A 17,879-nucleotide genomic window follows, 5' to 3' on the forward strand; every position below is an offset into this window, starting at 1 on the left:
CCACAGGCTGTCTTAAAGGCATACACACACACACACAGAGCGCGATATTTGTGATGTGATGTGATCAGCACAGTAATAATACGAGTTACTTGTATTATTAAAAGTTCTGAAAAATCTGAAACCAAAAAGCTTAGTCAGTGATGGCACTATCTATCCATTTAAATGGCAAAACTACGGAAGTGGTGAACATGGGCTTTTATGAATAACATCTGATCTATAATTTCTGTTTGTGATTAAATATAATTTGGAATTTTCTGTAAAATGTAACAGTACATTACAAATGATATAGTTTCCCTTTGGAATAAATAAAGTATTTTTTCATTTAGTTTGAAGTTATTAATAACAAATTTAGATTAAAAACTTTTTAACAGCACTAAGTACTTCCCTTACTATCAAAACACTTAAGTTTGAGCAGTCGTTCATGACAGCGAAAGCACCAACTTAGTTATACTAATGACAGTACCAACAACAGTGTATCATACAGCAAACACAATTCCAGTACAATGAAAGCATGAAACACAGGTATTCCCTAACTTTTTTCATGTGCCATGTCAAAATATCCATCGCCAGGCATTGAAAACAATTAAAGGCAATGATCAGATTAAAAAAAAAAAAGACTCGTGCTCATTATTAAATAACTCATTTATTACTCATAAAATATACAGCAATCTCAGTACTGAAAGAATTCATTGGAATTTTGAATTCACAGTCATAATTTCTATATACATGCTAGTTTCATTCCTCTTCAAGAAAAAGCAAGGAAAAAAAATCCTCTCCATTCTAATGAAGCCAGCAAATGTACATATTTCCAGTTAATACGATTTCTTTTTTTTTTTTCAGACAGAACTGGGGAGTTTTTGAATCATGGTATAATCGAGTGGTTTGTTCTTTCTTTTTTTTGTTGTTGTTTTTTTTTTTTTGTTTAAGTTAAAGCAAGCAAAACTAATATAGGAGCAAAAATATCACTCAGAAAAAAAAAAAAGAGAGAAAGAAATGCTGTCCTATCATTGGTTTACAGTGTTTCTCCTCATTAAGCTGCGCTTCAGTATTGGATCAGTGCTTTTAATACTTACCTAATGCGCACTTTCACAGCTGCCTCTGCAAACCCATCTTTTCTCAGTAACTACTGAAGGCACAAAATGAACACATGAAAAGGAACCAAAAGTACACAAATAATTTATTCTTTAAAGACTAAACCGCGATGAACAGGTCAATGTACAAAGGTAGGGTTGATCAACTTAATCATAACCAGGTGAATGTATCAAATGTTTTGAAGTTACTCGGGTCACTGAATCAGACTTCTAGAGGATAAGGAGTTTAAGACATTAAAATGGGTATATTAAAATTTTGATCTCGAAAAATAAATGATTTACCCCACCCCCCCACCCCCTCACCTGCATTGACTTACAAACTCGAAGCACAAGTGCATTCTAACGGATGTAGTGTGCGTATATCAATCGATGAAAATTTACCCCCCACGCCTGATCATTGCTAACCGATGAACCCCCCCAAATTCCCAGTATCGTTTGTTTATGCAGGTAAAACTGGGTTAAAATGCATCCAGGTCTTTTGGTCCCTGTTGGTTTGACTCTCTGCGGAGTGCAACCACACCTTTTCAGCATTGTTATTGCCATACAACAGTTGCTGCGTGCCCAACAACTGTTTCTCACTCTCTTGAAGTCAGTGTTGGTAAAGCAGTGGTTATCGAGGTCCAGTTTCTGCTGACGGACACCTAGAGCTGGATGAGGTCGGGATGAGTGTGGGCCAGCCTGCTGCACCTCCCCCGCTTGCTTGCGCTCTCGTGGTGTTGGGGACTCTTAAGGCTCCTGTGCGATCTTGCATCTTTTTTTTTTTTTTCATTTTTTCCTGCCCTCCCAAGCTCGCTGCGGGTGATTTTTAAGACACAGTGTGTGTGTGTGTGTTTATGCACGCGTCACTCCTTCCCGTCCCTCAGTACGTCTCTGAATCAGAGTCATTGAGCTCTTCGTCTTTATAGAAGCCATCTTGATGGCTGATGTTGTTGAAGCTGCAGTAGGAGCTGTGCTCACCGCCGAGCACGGGCAGGCTGTCGAAGGTGACGCTTTTGGAGGGGCTAGTGGTGTAGTGGTTAATGGCACTGAAAGGGAGGGTGGGTGCCGAGGTGCAGGGGGACACGGGCATCATGGTGGCCAGGATGAGGGCGAGGCAGTCTGCCACATCTTTGTTGGGGGCACAAGCCAAGGCGGGTGTGTAACCTGAAGAGAAGAAAATAATACACCACTGTAACATATTTCAGAAAATTCATGCACAATTTAAGGTTCTTAGATTGGTACTTGGTAAAATGTTTAAGGCCATTGCTGCTATAAACTATTAGGGGACCTGATGGAGGATGCACTGAGCACCACTCTGCATCCGATCCCGCTGGAGATTTCCTTTGGGCTCAAAGGCAACTTTTGCCAAATGGTTATTCCAAAGGAATCACCAGGCCTCTCTCTGTTGTCTGCTGTACGAAACGCACTGTATAAACAAAACTGAACCGAATCATTTACAACTTAGTGTCTCATATGAGTTTGATCCGTCTCCAGTCCTCGTGCTGCAAAGGACGGACAAAACATCCCGGTCAGAAAAATGAAGCCTGTGCAGAATTACCTTAAACCCCAGTTCTATTGAATAGTCTGCAGGAGGCAACTCTTATACTTGGGCTTCCTTCTTAGGAAGCTGCCCTGCCAGCTGTGGCTGTGACAACAAGGATGTAATTTAGAGCAAATAATAGGTTAAGCCATGAAGGTTTCTTTTCACTGCGGTTATGCTCTAAGGCACAAACAAAAAGACTCTAAACAAAAAGTGTGCGACACGGACAGACTGCGAGTTATTACAGCTGAAGAGGACTTTAGAATGAGTTCATTTCTCAATGTACAGTAAAAGCTCAAAACAATCCCTGTCCCCAAAAAAAGCCAACATATTTACCATTTTCATCAACTGCAAGGACACTGGCTCCCTTTGCAAGCAGCTCTTGCACCACCACAGTCAGGCCATTTCTTGCAGCCACATGTAGAGGCCTGAAAAAAAGGAAGAAACAACCTTCAAGTGTGCCTACTTTGTCACGTTTTCTCTACATTAACAACAGCAATCTCACATCATCGTTTCGCAAATAACAGAAAAGCGCAAATGTGACACGTACGTCTGTAAGGCGGCATTCGTGGCATTTATGAGGTTTCTGTCTGCAATCTTCTCCAATATCAACAAGGCACTGGTTTCGTGTCCCTGCAGAAAACAATGGGATGAGAGTTGAGAAGAGCCACAGGCAGTGGTGTGCATCGACACATTCCGACTTATTGGCTGCTGAAAAGCGACAGAACAGTGCCACCACGTGGTCAAACATACCTTACTGCAGGCCAGATGGAGGGCAGTGTTCTTCACAGCATCCTGCAGAGTGAGATCTGCTTTTGCACTGCTCACCAGCAGCTCTAAGTGCGACAGGGAGATGATCAAATGTAGGGTAAAACGAGCTGAAGATAAAGCAATACTGTGCAATTCAATATTGCCCCGGTTAGCATGCTCCACAGTGACAGCTGCCAGCTGGTGGTTAAAGTAACGAAGGCATTCGTACCGACAGCGTTGGTCTGACCGTTCTCTGCAGCCATCATGAGTGGAGTCTTCCCTGCAGCATCGACACAGTTGACCTGAGCGTTGTGGCTCAACAGAAGCTGGAGACACTCCACGTGGTCGGTGAATGCTGCGGCATGCAGGGGGGTCCTGCACAAATAACATCAAAGCCAGGCACACCTTCAGTCAAATGCTGCTAATCCAGATCTCAACCTTTGTGCCACTTTAAAGTTTGCTGAATGACGTCGTTGCAAAACTCTAAAAGCTGAAATGGCCGTGTACCTGTTTTTGCCGTCTTTGGCGTTGACAATGGCGGGGCCCAAAGTGTCTATCAGCATTTCAGCAGCACCTTCGTTGTCATGGATTCTGGAGAGGTAAAAGAGAAAGGCGGCTTAATCGTTTCATCCGTTAGAGGTTGGGCTCTCTGACGCAGCGATGGAGAGAGAAGGGATCTTACACAGCACAGTGGAGGGGGCTGAAAGAATTGCCCTCGGCCTTGTGAAAAACCTCTTGCTCCAGCAGAACCTCCACGCACGTATCGTGACCTGCAGAAGAGAACGCATCGAATAAAAATCAGCCTTCATCATAAAAGGTGCTCAGAATAACGGCTTACTTAAAAAAAAATAAATAAAAAAAAAATGTGTCCAAATGAAACATTTAGGAGCAGAAAAAAAGAAAGAAAAAGAGAGACTTGAAATGCAGTAAGAACAGGCATTGAAAGGGAAAATAAAAATGTGCATGCCTACTTTAAACTCACATCCATTGCATACTTATCTACTGTTTCGCAGCAGGCTTGTATTTAAGAGCATACATTATCACACAGCAGATGGACATTTCTGTAAATGCTTTGATTGCTTTGCTAAGAGGTCTTTAAGCCCTCTTGTTTGTACCATTGTAGCAGGCCCAGTGCAGTGGAGTGTAGCCTTGGTTGTCTGTTAAGGCAGGGAGTGTTTCCACTGATTGGGCAGCATGCAGAAGGCCTCCCAGTACCCCTATGTGTCCACATGCTGCTGCCAGGTGGACTGGCGTGCGGCCTTTGCAGTCTCGCACCAGGAAGTTGGCGCTGTGCTGAAGCAAAGCCTCCACGGATTCCTCGTGACCAGTCACTGCCTGAGGACAAGACAACAGAAAACGTTTTTACTGATGTCCGTTTCTGAGAGATGAGAAACGAGTGTCAGCAAAAGCTTGGAGGAAAAAAAACAAAACAAACAACACACGAGACATCTCTGCAGCCAACGACTGGATAAGGAGAGACACGGAGAACTTTCACCTACATAAAAAGTGGGTGAAAGTTCTTCGTCACCTTGCGGCCGAATCGGGCAAACACAACAGACTCCTGACAGAGTTTCAAAGCAGTTGCAGGGATGTGAGGTCCACACAGGACTGAAAATAGTTCACGGTGGGTTGTGAGATCAGTTTGAATATACGGTCTAGAAGCCCGCCTCTGAACACTTGGTTTTTGGTTTACCACATCACAATTAAACCTGAAATTTGCTGAATTTTGTGGAGCCAATTCTTTTAGCACTATATAAACCGTATATTTTCATCTACATGCCAGTTGGCAATCTTTTCTTTTCATTAAACGCTGCACTGATTAGAACTTCTTATTACTGCCATTTTTAATGCGGCTCCAACCTGAACGCCTCTTAGTGGCGGGAAGAGACGTTACAGCAAAGGTCTCTTACAGATGCTGCGAAACAACAAAAATCAGCACAACTGAGAACAAAAATGTTGAGTGTGACATTTGGTAACAGCAGAAAACTCTTGAGAATTGTTACATACTCCTCTATGTAAGGCTGTCCTGCCCCACTTGTCTTTGGCTTCTACGTTGGCTCCCTTATTGAGAAGGGAATACACACAATCTGTGTGTCCGCTCAGGACCGACAGCATCAGCGGGGTTCTGAAAGATGACACCGACATTAACGATTACTCTGGATCAATAATGTGTGGAAGAAGAAGAAAAAAAAGAAGATATTTCATACTTACTGTCCGTTCCCATCCTGAATGTCTACTGCACTTTGAAGATCAGCATTTCCGATCAGCAAACGCAAACATTCTGAATGACCATTAGTAGCTGCAGGGAAGGAAAGGCCACACAAATGACTCATTTCGCATTTTAAGTCTGAAATCACAGAATCAACCGAGTCCACGGCTTTCCCGCAAGTCTGTACCTGCAGCATGTATTGGGGTCCGCTTCAGGGTGAAATCTTTCACCAAGATGGAGGCTCCCTGGTTGATTAGGACGTCCACACACTCGACGTGGCCCTTGAAGGCAGCCAAGTCTAAAGGTGTGCGCCCTTGGCTGTTTCTAACATCCAAATCGAGCAGAGACTGCACCAGAACTTCCATAGCTTGATGGTGACCATGGTATGCCTGAAAGATGAATTCATTCAAACTGATTATATTGGTAAATATACCCAAGCAGAGTGGATGTTGGACTATCTGAACTGATTTGGTTGTCTTTTGCTGTCAAAAGTTTCAGGCATTTAGCTACAAATGGGCTGAAACGGAGCCAAAAAGGTTTGTTCCAAATGAGAGCCAGAGCCAAGACAGAACTTGGACGGGGATGCAGTAGCTGGCATAAGTGGGTGTGTACTACTAAACCCCCTGAAAACAACCTACCAGACTGTAGGCTGGAAAAGGATGCATCCAGTTGGCTACGGCACAACTTTTGTACCCATAAAACTTAACCGGTTCTCTGTTGGTTGAAGCACAGAAACAGGAGCCCGATAACAGTTCCAAACTACTCACAGCAAGGTGCAGAGGGCTGACAGGAGCTCTGACATCGGAGTCATTCAGGATGTCTGTCCCTGAGGTTTCCATTAGCTGAAACACAGATGGCACACAATTTAGAGCCCACTTCAGATACAATCACCTGCTCATTGTTGAAGTTCAGCCCAACAGATATCCACGGCACTGCGGCCGGAAAACTTGCAGAGTGAAGGAAACTCACCACATCTAAGGGTGTTTCACTTGCAATCTGAAGGAGAAAAAGAACAAATTAAATACCAGAAAGAACAAAAATATATAGGGATAAGTGTTAAGTGGCCTGTGGTCCTCACCAGCTCCAGACAGAGGCGATGTCCGTACGCTGAGGCGTAATGCACAGCATTGTAGCCCTGATTGTCCCGGATCCCTGGATTTGCATCATTTCTCAGTAAATATTCCAGGCACCTGCAGACACAACAAAACAAGCTGCAGTCAAGGGAACAACATCCCCGCCTCCAAGCCCTGCGAAACCACACCGAATGACGCACAATTCAAGCCATCTTTTATTCGCGCAAAACCACAAACGGCGGTCGCAAACAAAAAGAACTGAGGCATTACTGACGTTCCGTCTGTGTCGGCGGCAGCGGCGTAGTGGAGAGGAGTGCAGCCCCGCTCATCGAGATCGTTGACGCTGGCCCCAGAGCCCACCAGAGCAAACAGACACTGGTAGTTACAGTTGGCAGCAGCGTAGTGCAGAGGGGTCCTGGGCAAAAAAAACAAAAAAAAACACAGCTCGGTTCCCTGTTCAACTGCGACTCGTAACCCCGAATCTACTCTCAAATCCGACAAACCTGCCAAAGCTGTCCTTTCTGTTAAAGTCTGCCCCGGTGTTGAGGAGGAGATTGAGACATTCTAAGTTTCTAAGAGGACAGAGGGGTAAAAAAAAAAGAGAAAAAGATCAAACACAGTACTTTTATTTGCCACACGTAAGAGTTAATATCAAACCTAATGTTCAGCTGTGCTGTACTCACCCTCCAGCAGCTGCTGCATGTAAACAGGTCCTTCCAAAGTCATCAGGAGTATCGATATCAAAGCCTGCGTAGATAAAAGAGTTAAGAGTGAGATCCTGCGAGTTCGAAGCTATTAATATGACACAGGACAAAATGTGGAATATTAAGAAAAGGTCAAGATTTTTTGCCTTTTTCAAAATGTAAGATGAGAGTGACTAAAATAAAACGGCTTTTGTGATTTTGTACGCTGGGCCGGCTCACGATACGAATCAAGAGACGCTCACCTGAAGACAGAAGCTTTCGGCAGCAGTCTGAGAAGCCGCTGAGTGCCGCCAGATGCAGTGGAAACATGCCGTGAATTCCTCGTCTGAAAAAAAAAAAGAAAAAAAAGACGGTCACATCGATTAACCTTGTAACACGAGGCGCTTTCTTTTCCTCACGAGCACCCCGAGCCCGAGAATTAGGCCGAGACTCGCACGTACGCTACAGAGCAGGAGGCTTTTCTCACGAAATGCACATGTAACCCATTTGTAACGGTTACGTAACGCTACGTTTTGGGCTGAGGAAATCCGCCGACCTGCAGCTTTTCGGGGACACTGGAAGTCAGGACACTTAAGGGAAAAAAAACGGCAGACGGACTGGCTTACTTAGCGGTGTCAGCTCTGTTCGTGATGAGGGTGTTGATGAGGAGCTCGTGTCCATATCGAGCTGCAATGTGTAGAGGCGTATTTCCATTCTTGTCTTCACAGTCGATCTCAGCACCTTGAGGAGAGGGGAAAAAAAAACAAAAAAAGTATCCAATTAGCTTTTTTTTTTAACACTGCAGAATGAGTCAAAGGGACGCTGATTCTTCAAATGAGCTCACCATTCTCAATGATTGCTTGAGACCTAGAAAACCGCCCATGGATCGCCGTCATGTGGAGGGGAGTCTTACCATCTTTGCTCTGAAATTAAATGAAGACGTATTGGAATCACGAGGCAGATTTATACTTTGTCGTACGACTTAAGCCTTGTTGGCGCCTGAAATTAGCATGTAAATTTGGTGAGCTGACCAGAGGTAGACAACTCTAAATGCCTTTCATCAAGTGTTCCGATGCATAGCAAGACACCACTTGAGTTCTCGGGCAGTTTGAGTCACTGCTCATCGGTAGCAGATCGTACAGCTGCTGTGTGTGTGTGTGTGTGTGTGTGTGTGTGTGTGTGTGTGTGTGTGTGTGTGTGTGTGTGTGTGTGTGATGATGTCAAGCAAAATGGATGTTCTTTATTGGATAAAAAAAACAAAAACAAAACAACAACTCGCCACATACACAGCATTCACTCAGACGGCTATGATATTGAGGTTGCGCTGTTTAAAATGCTAAAATCCGCTCTTCCGTGGGCTCCTTTTCTGAGGAGCTATTAGGTCTACAAATACTGCGAGATTTTTCGGCCCTTGAGCAGTTCCAGCGGTCATGCCGACGAAGCTCTGTTGCCACAACATTACACGATGACACAAGAAGCTCCTGGTGAGGCAGTTTCCCTCCAGGGCTTCTTTCAGGAGAACCTGTCTTGGTGGAGTCTGTCTCAGTTTCCTGAGCACACCGTCCTTCCTTCATCACGGCTCTCTGTCATCTCTGTTTATCATTTCCCATTTTTTTGCCCTGCTGTGTTCCCTGACCACTTCCTCTTGCTGATGGCACCCTTAACAACTCCTCCCCCTCTGATTTCCTGAGCATATCAAACATGCTAGACATTTGATCTGAGACTGAGGCGTCTCAATGAACCTCACAGATCATGTCTTTGAAACGTTCTCACATGGCGACTGATGACTGCCGATCGGCCTCAGATCGGCGCCGTTCGTCTAAAACCTCTGACGTTTTTCCGCGAGGTGAAGAATCTGGCTTAAAAACCTGTAATGTGAACTTGGTTTAAAGCAGGCAAGCCAGTTCCCATTCAAAGGAAAAGAATGTGGCTGTAATTGGCTCAAATGCAATCTGAACAATCAGATCTCAATACATCATCCATCCGTTCCGGTTCCATTCTAGGGCCGTAAATACCAGTTATTTTCTGCTTAGTTGTTTAAAAGCTTTGGTTAATATCTCAATCAATATTTTGCCAGCTAAATTAAAGCTAAAATCCATATCAGAACTATTTTGGTCAATATTATGTTCATGAGCTTTTAACCCAGCTACTCAGTGACTCTCAAAAGACTTTATTAATCTTTTCTAATGAAACTTGTCTTTTCAACATCAGCTCTAACTTTGAAGGGGGTAAAATGCAACCGCAAAGCACCATCACAAACAGGTGTTTAGAAAAAAAACCAGGAGAATAATGGTGTGTTACTTCAAAAGGAGTAGCACAAATATGCAGGACGATGGAGTGTGCTGTGGCTACTCGTGCGTCTCTGACCTGCACCGAAGCTTTGGCGAGCAACACTCTGGACACTTTTCTTCCTCAACTGTAGGGATCGCTACTGAGAAATGTATGGCCCAACGTGACAGGACCTGTTTGCACACTCTTCCCCTGCAGCTCTTCCTGTTTTAAAACCCGTGCCACTCGCTCCAGGTTACAAAAACTGAAAGTGCCAGCTATTGTGATGTCAGCTTTGGCTTGCAACTCCATTCACAAGCGGGGAAAATGGGGATATAAATCAAACGATATTTTAACTGCCTACAACTTGCAAATGGGATCAAAAGGGGGTAGCTTTGACCTACTAGCCATTTGCATTTGCTGGTCTATACAGACGGTAGCAACAGTGCTGTTTTTTTAGGTCTCTATTTGAAAAAAATCTTATACTTTGGAAGATCTGTTGGGAATGGATGTAAACCTGAATGCATCTGCACCTGCATTTATGTCCGCTCGCCTAATTCAGAAGCCACCCAAGACGCATTCTAACACCAAGTGTGCACGCCTTGCGGTTAACCCCCCACCAACAGACTCCCCATTACCGCAGTTTCCCGCATGAGCGAGTTTGAACCGAGCAACAGCTTCCAAGATCCCAACACGCGCTCTCAGTTCGCCGGTAATAAGGGCAAACATGGCGGGTTCACTCACCTTGATGTTGACATCCGCCCCGTTGCACACCAGGAGCTCCAGACAGAGCGCCCCGTGGCGGGACGCGGCAGTGAAATGGAGAGGCGCAAAGCCCTTCTCGTTCACCTGGTTGACGTTCGCTCTGCACTCTATGAGCTCGTTAACAACCACGTCCTGCCCGTTGTAGCAGGCCACGTGGAGGGGTGTGTTGCCGTAGGCGTTCGGCTCGTTGATCTAAGCGAGACAAACAGGAAGCGGTCATCGCGACCGAGAGGATAGGTGGGATCGGTAAACCGCTGCTCTTACTTCACATGATGCAGTTGTTACAGAAGAAAACCAAGTCCAACGATAATAAGCAGGTGTTGTGGGTGGAACTTACATCCACCCCCAGGTCCAGGAGGTATTTGACAACGCTTATCATTCCACTGGAGGCAGCTGCATGTAAGGGGGTGTAAGACTTCTTATCTTTGCAGGACACCTCGGCTCCATGAGATGCCAGCAGCTTCACCACTTCTATGTGCCCTGCAGAAAAAGAAAAAGAAACAAGGTATCATTTCAATTTCATGAATATACATAGAAGAGATGTTTGTAAATACCTCAGAGCATAAAAAGGCTTTTTTTTTTTTACCCATGTAGGCAGCCCAGTGGATTGCACGTCGGTCCTTCTTATCAAAAGCATTGATGTTGGCGCCTCTAGAGAGCAGCAGCCTCACCATCTAAAAGAGCGGTCAGGATAACCATCAGGGGAAGCTGAAACCAGCACACGACTTCCTTTGGCAGTCTGAGTAATTACTTGCATAACCGTTGCATAATTAGTGCGTTCTATGTCTTAATAATAGCGCTAATGGACAACTCTTCCAACACCACGTGCAGATACCGTCATCACTTACTGAACCCAAAGAAGGCTGGAATTTATCTGAAAGGTTTCTGAGCAAAGTTTAAGTGCAAAAACTTCTACAGACAAGTTGCAGCTCCGACCCACACGCTAACACGAAAGAGTTGAGCCGGAGCAACACTGTGGCAGATTACGTAACCAAGGCTACAACTGTCTTTCATTACCTCTACATTTGTCGTTTTCTAGGAATCCAGCTCCGCCGAAAAGGCTCTCGGAACAACAGTCGCACACTTTATTTGCATAAACATTTGAAAAGACACTTCCACTTGTAAGATTACTGGTTTGCGGGCGAGCACACGATCCTAATGAGCAATTTGCATGGCTCCACATGACAGGGCGAGAGCCGTCTGTGCACACAGCATCTTTGTGCGAGACACTGTGTGATTGTTAGCCCACAGTGTCAGTCTGCAACAACGACCTAAAAACTGGGCGAGTTCTTTTATTGGACTATAAAACAAGACCCATCTTACTGTCCCCGATGTTTAGATTGGACATGACTGGATTTGTGCGACTCCCACACGCAAAAAGTCAATGATTAACGCTACAATAAAACTGTGTCGCGCGACTTTAGCAGAACTGTCACGTTGTCAAAGACAGAGTGGAAGATTAGGCCTCAGCTCATGCCAAACACTGTGGCACAGCTGCTACCAGGAGCTGGAGAGCGAAGGATGTTGACAGGTTTTACCTCAGACTTCTTAAATGGACAAAAACGGAGCGGATTTTCTCGATGTTGCTGCGGAACGTTGTACAATAGCCATTGTGTTTACACATTCATGAAGCAAGCAGAAACACTTCCTCTGAGCTAAAGGAGGATATCAGGAAGTTACACTCACCCACTCAGACAGGTTTTCTCTCAGAGAGGAGACCAATTTGAGCAGTACCCCAGCGATTGATTTTACTTCAGACGAAGACACGACGGAATGTCCAGCCACTAAAAAGCCCCGGCCCTCTAATAAATAATTAGATTCTTGCTCTGCCATGTCTATTCATTATGATACATCTGAATCAATACTAAAGCACATCCTAGAGTACAGCCTGCAGCTGCCTCAGACTCTTCTTCGGGCTTAACATTACCTCCAGGTGACCGCTGAAGGCTGCGTGGTGCAGCGCGGTGCGGCCCGCTCTGTCCGATACATTCACATTGCTAAGTAGAGGAACGAGGGCTTCGGCACAGCGGACGGCCTTATTGGCTGCCGCGATGTGAAGCGGCGTCTGCCAGTTCTTGTCTCTGGCATTTACGTCCGCCGAGTGTTTCAGCAACACCTGGACAGCCTCCTGCAAGAAAAACAAAAACCATCAAGGTCCACGTTCCGCATGGCTCGCTTAAGATGCCACGCGTGCATGAAAGAGAGCCAGAGGAAAATCCACATACCTCACTGCAGGAGGCCACAGCCCGGTGCAGGGGAGTCAGCCACTTGTTATCTTTGGCATTTACTCTCGCACCTAAAAGTCAGAGAACAATGCGACTGTTAAAGATTATTGAATACCATACAGTTTGATGACATCTGGTGTGATGTCTTAAAACAGAATGACTCGAGTATTTTGAACAGGGGAAGTGAAGGCCAGGCTGCGAAGGTTTGTGCCAAGATGAGTTTAGCCTCATTGAAAGCAGATGCATCATCTGGAAATATGTTTCCCACTTAGTTTCACATTTTTAAAGGTGACATTTAGCTCTCAGACATGTCAGCACGAGTCACTGACCAGTATCTTCAGTCCAGAAAAGAGAAATCAGAATGTCAGAGCCGACATAAACAGCTTACAGATGAAAAGGTGAGGAGGACTGATTTTCAAAGCTTTAAGGGGATGCAGACTTTATGAGCAACCCTGCTCGTCAGGAAAGGGGTGATAAATGAGGTCATATTTGTAGAATTCTGAACCTTGCAGATTAAAACAAGCCACAATGCTCATTCATTGAACAACTCGTGTCGCAAACAGCTTAGCAACAGCTTAATGTTGGTTAGAAAACGTACCTGAAAGAATCAGCAACTCTATAATTTCTGCATCTCCAAGGTAGGCAGCAGCATGCAGTGGGGTTCTCTTCTCATTGTCCTGTCACAAGAGATCAGAAAGACACCGCCGTGACTGAAATGAAATTAAACGGCTGGCTTTGGTCTCTTTCTCCACCTTATACGGGCCCACTTGTTCAGGGCAGAAAAGCAGCGCTTCGCCTTTACCGTTCCCACCGTTACAGTGTCGGAGGGGACGAATAACCAGTGAACAAAGACAAATATACGTCTCCACTCACAGCTACAAAGTGGGTTAAACACAAATTGGGAAAAAGCATTCCAGTACAACACCAACAAGTACAAACCAGCCAGATTTTGAAACAAACACCCCCACCACAACAGTAACGGTGAGGAATGCAATAAAATAAGCAGAGCCAGATCATGCAGTGGGAACCATAAAAACAGACCACGTGCTGATTTGTATGCAGCTATTGACTGAAAGTGCTGCATAAGGCCTTTCAAGGACAATTTTACATTAGAGATTTTAAATCCGGGTTTCCTTTGGCGTTATCGAACGAGAGCACACAACAATATGAGGAAACAGATGCAGAGATTGATGGCTGCTGGGATTACCTGTGCATTCACATCCTCTTTTTTGAATATGAGGGAGCGTACTTCATCTGGGTCGACATTAAAAATAGCTTTCAGCAAAGCAGGCTGTAAAAGAAAAAGGGACTTGGGTTAGAAAGCAAATAAAACATCAATTTCAATCAATCAATCACGTGGCCATTGTACAATTTGCATGTAATGCAACATCGACGACACGAAAACTCTTGTTTGTTTGGTCTGACGTGCCACGTTCACACAACAGGTCAAACTAGAGAAAATAATATCCATTCAGACCTTTGAGACTTCATCTTCATCGTCAAGCACCACAATACACACACGACTCATTTGGTCCTCAGATACGAAAAGTTCTAATTTTAGAAAAGCTCGAACTGAGGCGAACGGAGGCAGGACTGTGATGGTTCAGCACAAAAAAAAAGAAAGAAAGAAAGAAAGAGAGAGGCACGAGGGGCAGGTGGTAAGGCGACGTTCGATTTCACATTCAAGCTAAACGGTCACACTTCCACATTTCACCGTACGACGTTATCCCACATCTGATCTGACACTGACAAATACTGTGCAGCCGCTTTTCTGAAACTCTTCTCTGCTCAGTGTCTGCTGGCGAGCCAAACAATATACATTCCGTGGTACGGAAATAAATATCCCTCCTCAACCAGGCAGGTCCAGCCATATGTTGCTGCTCATCTTCACTTTGCCTACACAAAAGCTTAAGCATGGTAGGTCTCCTGTCTGAAGCCAAAATACGGGACAAAAAAAATTATCCCAAGCGGCAGAGATTTAAATAAAAAAAAAAATGTTAAAAGTCAGAAAAGGGATGAGGTCCTTTGCGAGGTCGAACTCTTATGTCGTCTCGAATCTGGTTTGGTTTCTTAAAAACTAGTTAAGATTGCCCCGCCCTCTTTAAGGGCTGATGCAGGAAAACAATCACTGTGTATTTTACACTGTTAGACATGATACACCACAAACATATAATCTGAGTTTTTTCTCTAGAAGCATTGATATTTATGAGTAACTAAACCCCCCCCTCAAAAAAACCCCATTAATGGCCACCAAGAGTAGCTGCGCTCTTCCCTTGTGTGAACTGAGGCCACACCAGAGTTACCCTTAAAGAATTCAGCCAACACTTCCTGCAAGTTGCTCCGATTGCAACATTTTCTATTATCTTCATAGACTAACACCAAATGCATCCAAAACCAAACACCCTCGAAGAAACAGGACGATCCTGTCACATAAGGTGCCAAGAGACAGCAGATTGTATGAGTCACCTGCTCCAATGTTGGCAGAATAAAACCTGCATTATCCGGTAGAGACCTTAATCTGTCTGAATTACGACCTCACCTGCAGGGGATGAGTAAATATTAAACGAGGGTCGTTAATTAGTAGAGGACACACACACAAAAACTTGCAAATAAAGTTCATCTCTCGCAAACAACCAGTTTCATGGGCGTATCTCTCATCTCGTACAGTAAAACCAATGGAACAAGTCGAGTTACATTAATTAACTAAGACGTCTTCCTCTTCTTTAACTGAGACTTTCCTTCCTCGTTTAACTCGCCAGGCAACCAATTAGCTAAAGTGCATCTGCTGAGCCGGTACAACTAAGGTCAAACAGAAACTAGCCAATACTGATAGAAATACCCTGCATGTGTTGCTGTTCCACTTCCCAGCATGCATCAGTGGCTCTCAATCTCAAATCGTAACTTTTGTATGAAATAAACATGGATTTGAGCGCTTTGCTGTTTAGCTGCAGTTGTACAGTAAGTCCTTATCCAAAGAAACTGAGCTTGTTGCAGGAGACTTTGAGAAGAAACAAAGCCAAGAGGCAAATACTGTAGGCATTATTGCTCATTTCTAAAAGACATTCAAACAGACTTTGTTGAGACCAATACTGCCGGCTCATCAGCCACAACAGGTTTACATGGCTGCATGGGTAACATTCCCACTGAAGCAGACCAAAGTCATCAAGACAAGTCATGGGCCTTGTACAAATTCTACGCATATGAGCCATTTTAAAAGGGCCGATCATTAAGCGTACAGAACAAGCAAGACAATGACCGCCATTGCAGACTCGGGAGCATTTAAAATACAGTCCCCGTTTTTTTAAAAAACACAGGACAATCCTCTTATTTAGTTTTTATAATGCTCATGAATGCCTGCCGGGCACAATGGAGGGTCCAGTTACTGCTGACAAATTCACGATGACAAGCGGACAATTGTGCTGCATCCACTAATGATTACTGTATTTGCTCCACAATGTAAAAGAAAGGCAGTGCTGCATTTAGTTGCTCTCAGTTCTCCAGTCCTGCATGAGCCGTGTAGGAGATTTTCTATGCTCCTCTCTGGTTGCTCGCCTGTGCACCTCCTCTCCACACAAACACACACACGAGCCAGGCAAGTTAATACCATCACCATGGAGACAGCTCTCTGGCAACTCCACCAGCTCACAGGAGCAGAGGCACACGATCATTCAAGCAGGCAGACAACAAAAAGACACATGCACGTACATATGTGACAAGAATAGCAGGCATGTGCAAAACAAGCACTTAAGAGTCGCAACAGAGAGCTATTCTCGTTTCCAGAAGTAGGCGTCAAGTGGTAAATATAACTGAAAGGGCACACGTCTAGTCATCTCGTTTAAATTAATAGCATTACACAGCGATAAACCCGCAAATACAAAGCAAAGGCTACCACCTGGTTAACAGAGATGCGTTTTAGTGAAATACTTACTAAATGGCTCAAACAAAACATTTTTTTTTTAGTATGTAGACACACCACAGGTTTAAGCTTAAAGGCACGTCTCATCTACACCACTTCACAGACTTAAATGTCTCTTTAAACAAATATGTAAATGACTTAACTAGTACAAAGCTTCTGATCCTATAATCACCAATCCTGGTGGAGTTAAGAAGCGATTTCAAACTGAGTCAAGAAACTCTCTGCAGAAAAGTTCGACCTTTTCTTGGGGTTTACATTTTATCGGCTGTTTAAGCCATCACAAACCTCTTCGGTTTATGCTGGCAGCATGTTAATATGTCACAAATGTCCAGTTGTCACAGTAATGTCACAATCAACAGATCGCTTAGACTGTTATGGCAATCATCTCACACTTCATTACAGAGATTTGGGGGCTATTCTTAAACCGTACATTCACTTTTACACGACCACTTGAGCCCAGTCTGTGTTGTTTTGTCCCAATATCCAAACTAGCTACTTTCCTAATGTGTGGCTGATAGCATTTCCCGTTGGATGTGGCTAAATACTGGAGATAAACACTATCATGACCTGGTTTTAACTTAAAATCGTCAGTGTTTCAATCTAAATATTATGCTGAAAAACGAGATTTCAGATGGGATTCGCCTGGTTGTGCTTCGGTTGGTTTTCCTCTACTTGGTACCAATCTGATTTATCTTTAGGAGATGCATTTAAGAAATGCTTCCGTTTCAGATACTAGCTGGAGAGACTCGAATTACATTCCGCTGGCGAAGACAGAAATGGGGAAGCTAGGCTAACATGAGCAAACCCACGTTAGCGTAAACTTACGCCTGCTTTTGACACAAGATCACTTACCTGGTCTCGAATTTTGAGAACCACCATATTTCTGAGATTTTAACTGATCTCATGCAGATTCATAAAGAGATACTTGTCTCTTTCCAAACAGCAGTGTTTGATCTTAGTAGCTCCCCCGCTGGTCTGCTGGAGGCCTAGCGTGACTCTAGCTTAGCTCTTTAGCTAGCTTCCTATGCTGATGGCATGAAAGCAGAGGAGTAGCGGAAACTCCATAACATTGCCGCCACCGTATTTCACCTCTCCAAGACACGCAATCCAATAGGCTGAATTACCGCTACGTATAAGTAAGAGAGTCAGTGATTGGTTGTAGCTAACAGTGCTCTAAAACATATTCTCTGTGTTGAATTTTGTATTTATGTCTAGCTCTATCTATGTTGTAATATTTGTAGATAGTTAATTAGGAAAAATGTCATTTAAAATTATTATTTTTTAAATACATATGATAGTGTATACAGGAGGCGCCTCTGTAAAAGAAAAGCAAGAGACAACGTAGCTGCGTTGAGTGTTATAAGCAGCGAATTATATTTC

At 44.1% G+C, this 17,879-nt stretch overlaps 1 protein-coding gene across 2 annotated transcripts; it reads right to left on the reverse strand.

Moving 5' to 3' along the window:
• Positions 1-1,159: 1,159 nt before the first annotated feature.
• ankrd28b (ankyrin repeat domain 28b) lies at positions 1,160-17,560 on the reverse strand. Of its 2 annotated transcripts, none has more exons than XM_072394435.1 (28): positions 17,352-17,560; positions 13,791-13,874; positions 13,182-13,260; positions 12,584-12,654; positions 12,286-12,486; positions 10,945-11,032; positions 10,696-10,838; positions 10,338-10,550; positions 8,170-8,248; positions 7,952-8,066; positions 7,589-7,671; positions 7,326-7,389; positions 7,146-7,214; positions 6,917-7,057; positions 6,648-6,759; positions 6,539-6,565; positions 6,337-6,411; positions 5,757-5,958; positions 5,572-5,659; positions 5,368-5,485; positions 4,476-4,695; positions 4,043-4,130; positions 3,868-3,951; positions 3,590-3,735; positions 3,364-3,446; positions 3,161-3,243; positions 2,947-3,038; positions 1,160-2,234 (listed from the first exon to the last, which is right to left on the reverse strand). In XM_072394435.1, the coding sequence occupies exons 1-28, from the start codon at positions 17,376-17,378 to the stop codon at positions 1,951-1,953; spliced, it is 3,159 nt and encodes a 1,052-aa protein (XP_072250536.1). In that variant the 5' UTR covers positions 17,379-17,560; the 3' UTR covers positions 1,160-1,950. The 2 variants fall into 2 exon arrangements, with proteins under 2 accessions (XP_072250536.1, XP_072250535.1); XM_072394434.1 differs by lacking the exon at positions 17,352-17,560 and adding an exon at positions 14,061-14,160.
• Between the last annotated feature and the right edge of the window lie 319 nt (positions 17,561-17,879).

Source organism: Leuresthes tenuis, unplaced genomic scaffold (genome assembly GCF_036924035.1).
Source record: "Leuresthes tenuis unplaced genomic scaffold, fLeuTen1.0.hap1 SCAF_10, whole genome shotgun sequence".
NCBI lineage: Eukaryota > Metazoa > Chordata > Actinopteri > Atheriniformes > Atherinopsidae > Leuresthes > Leuresthes tenuis.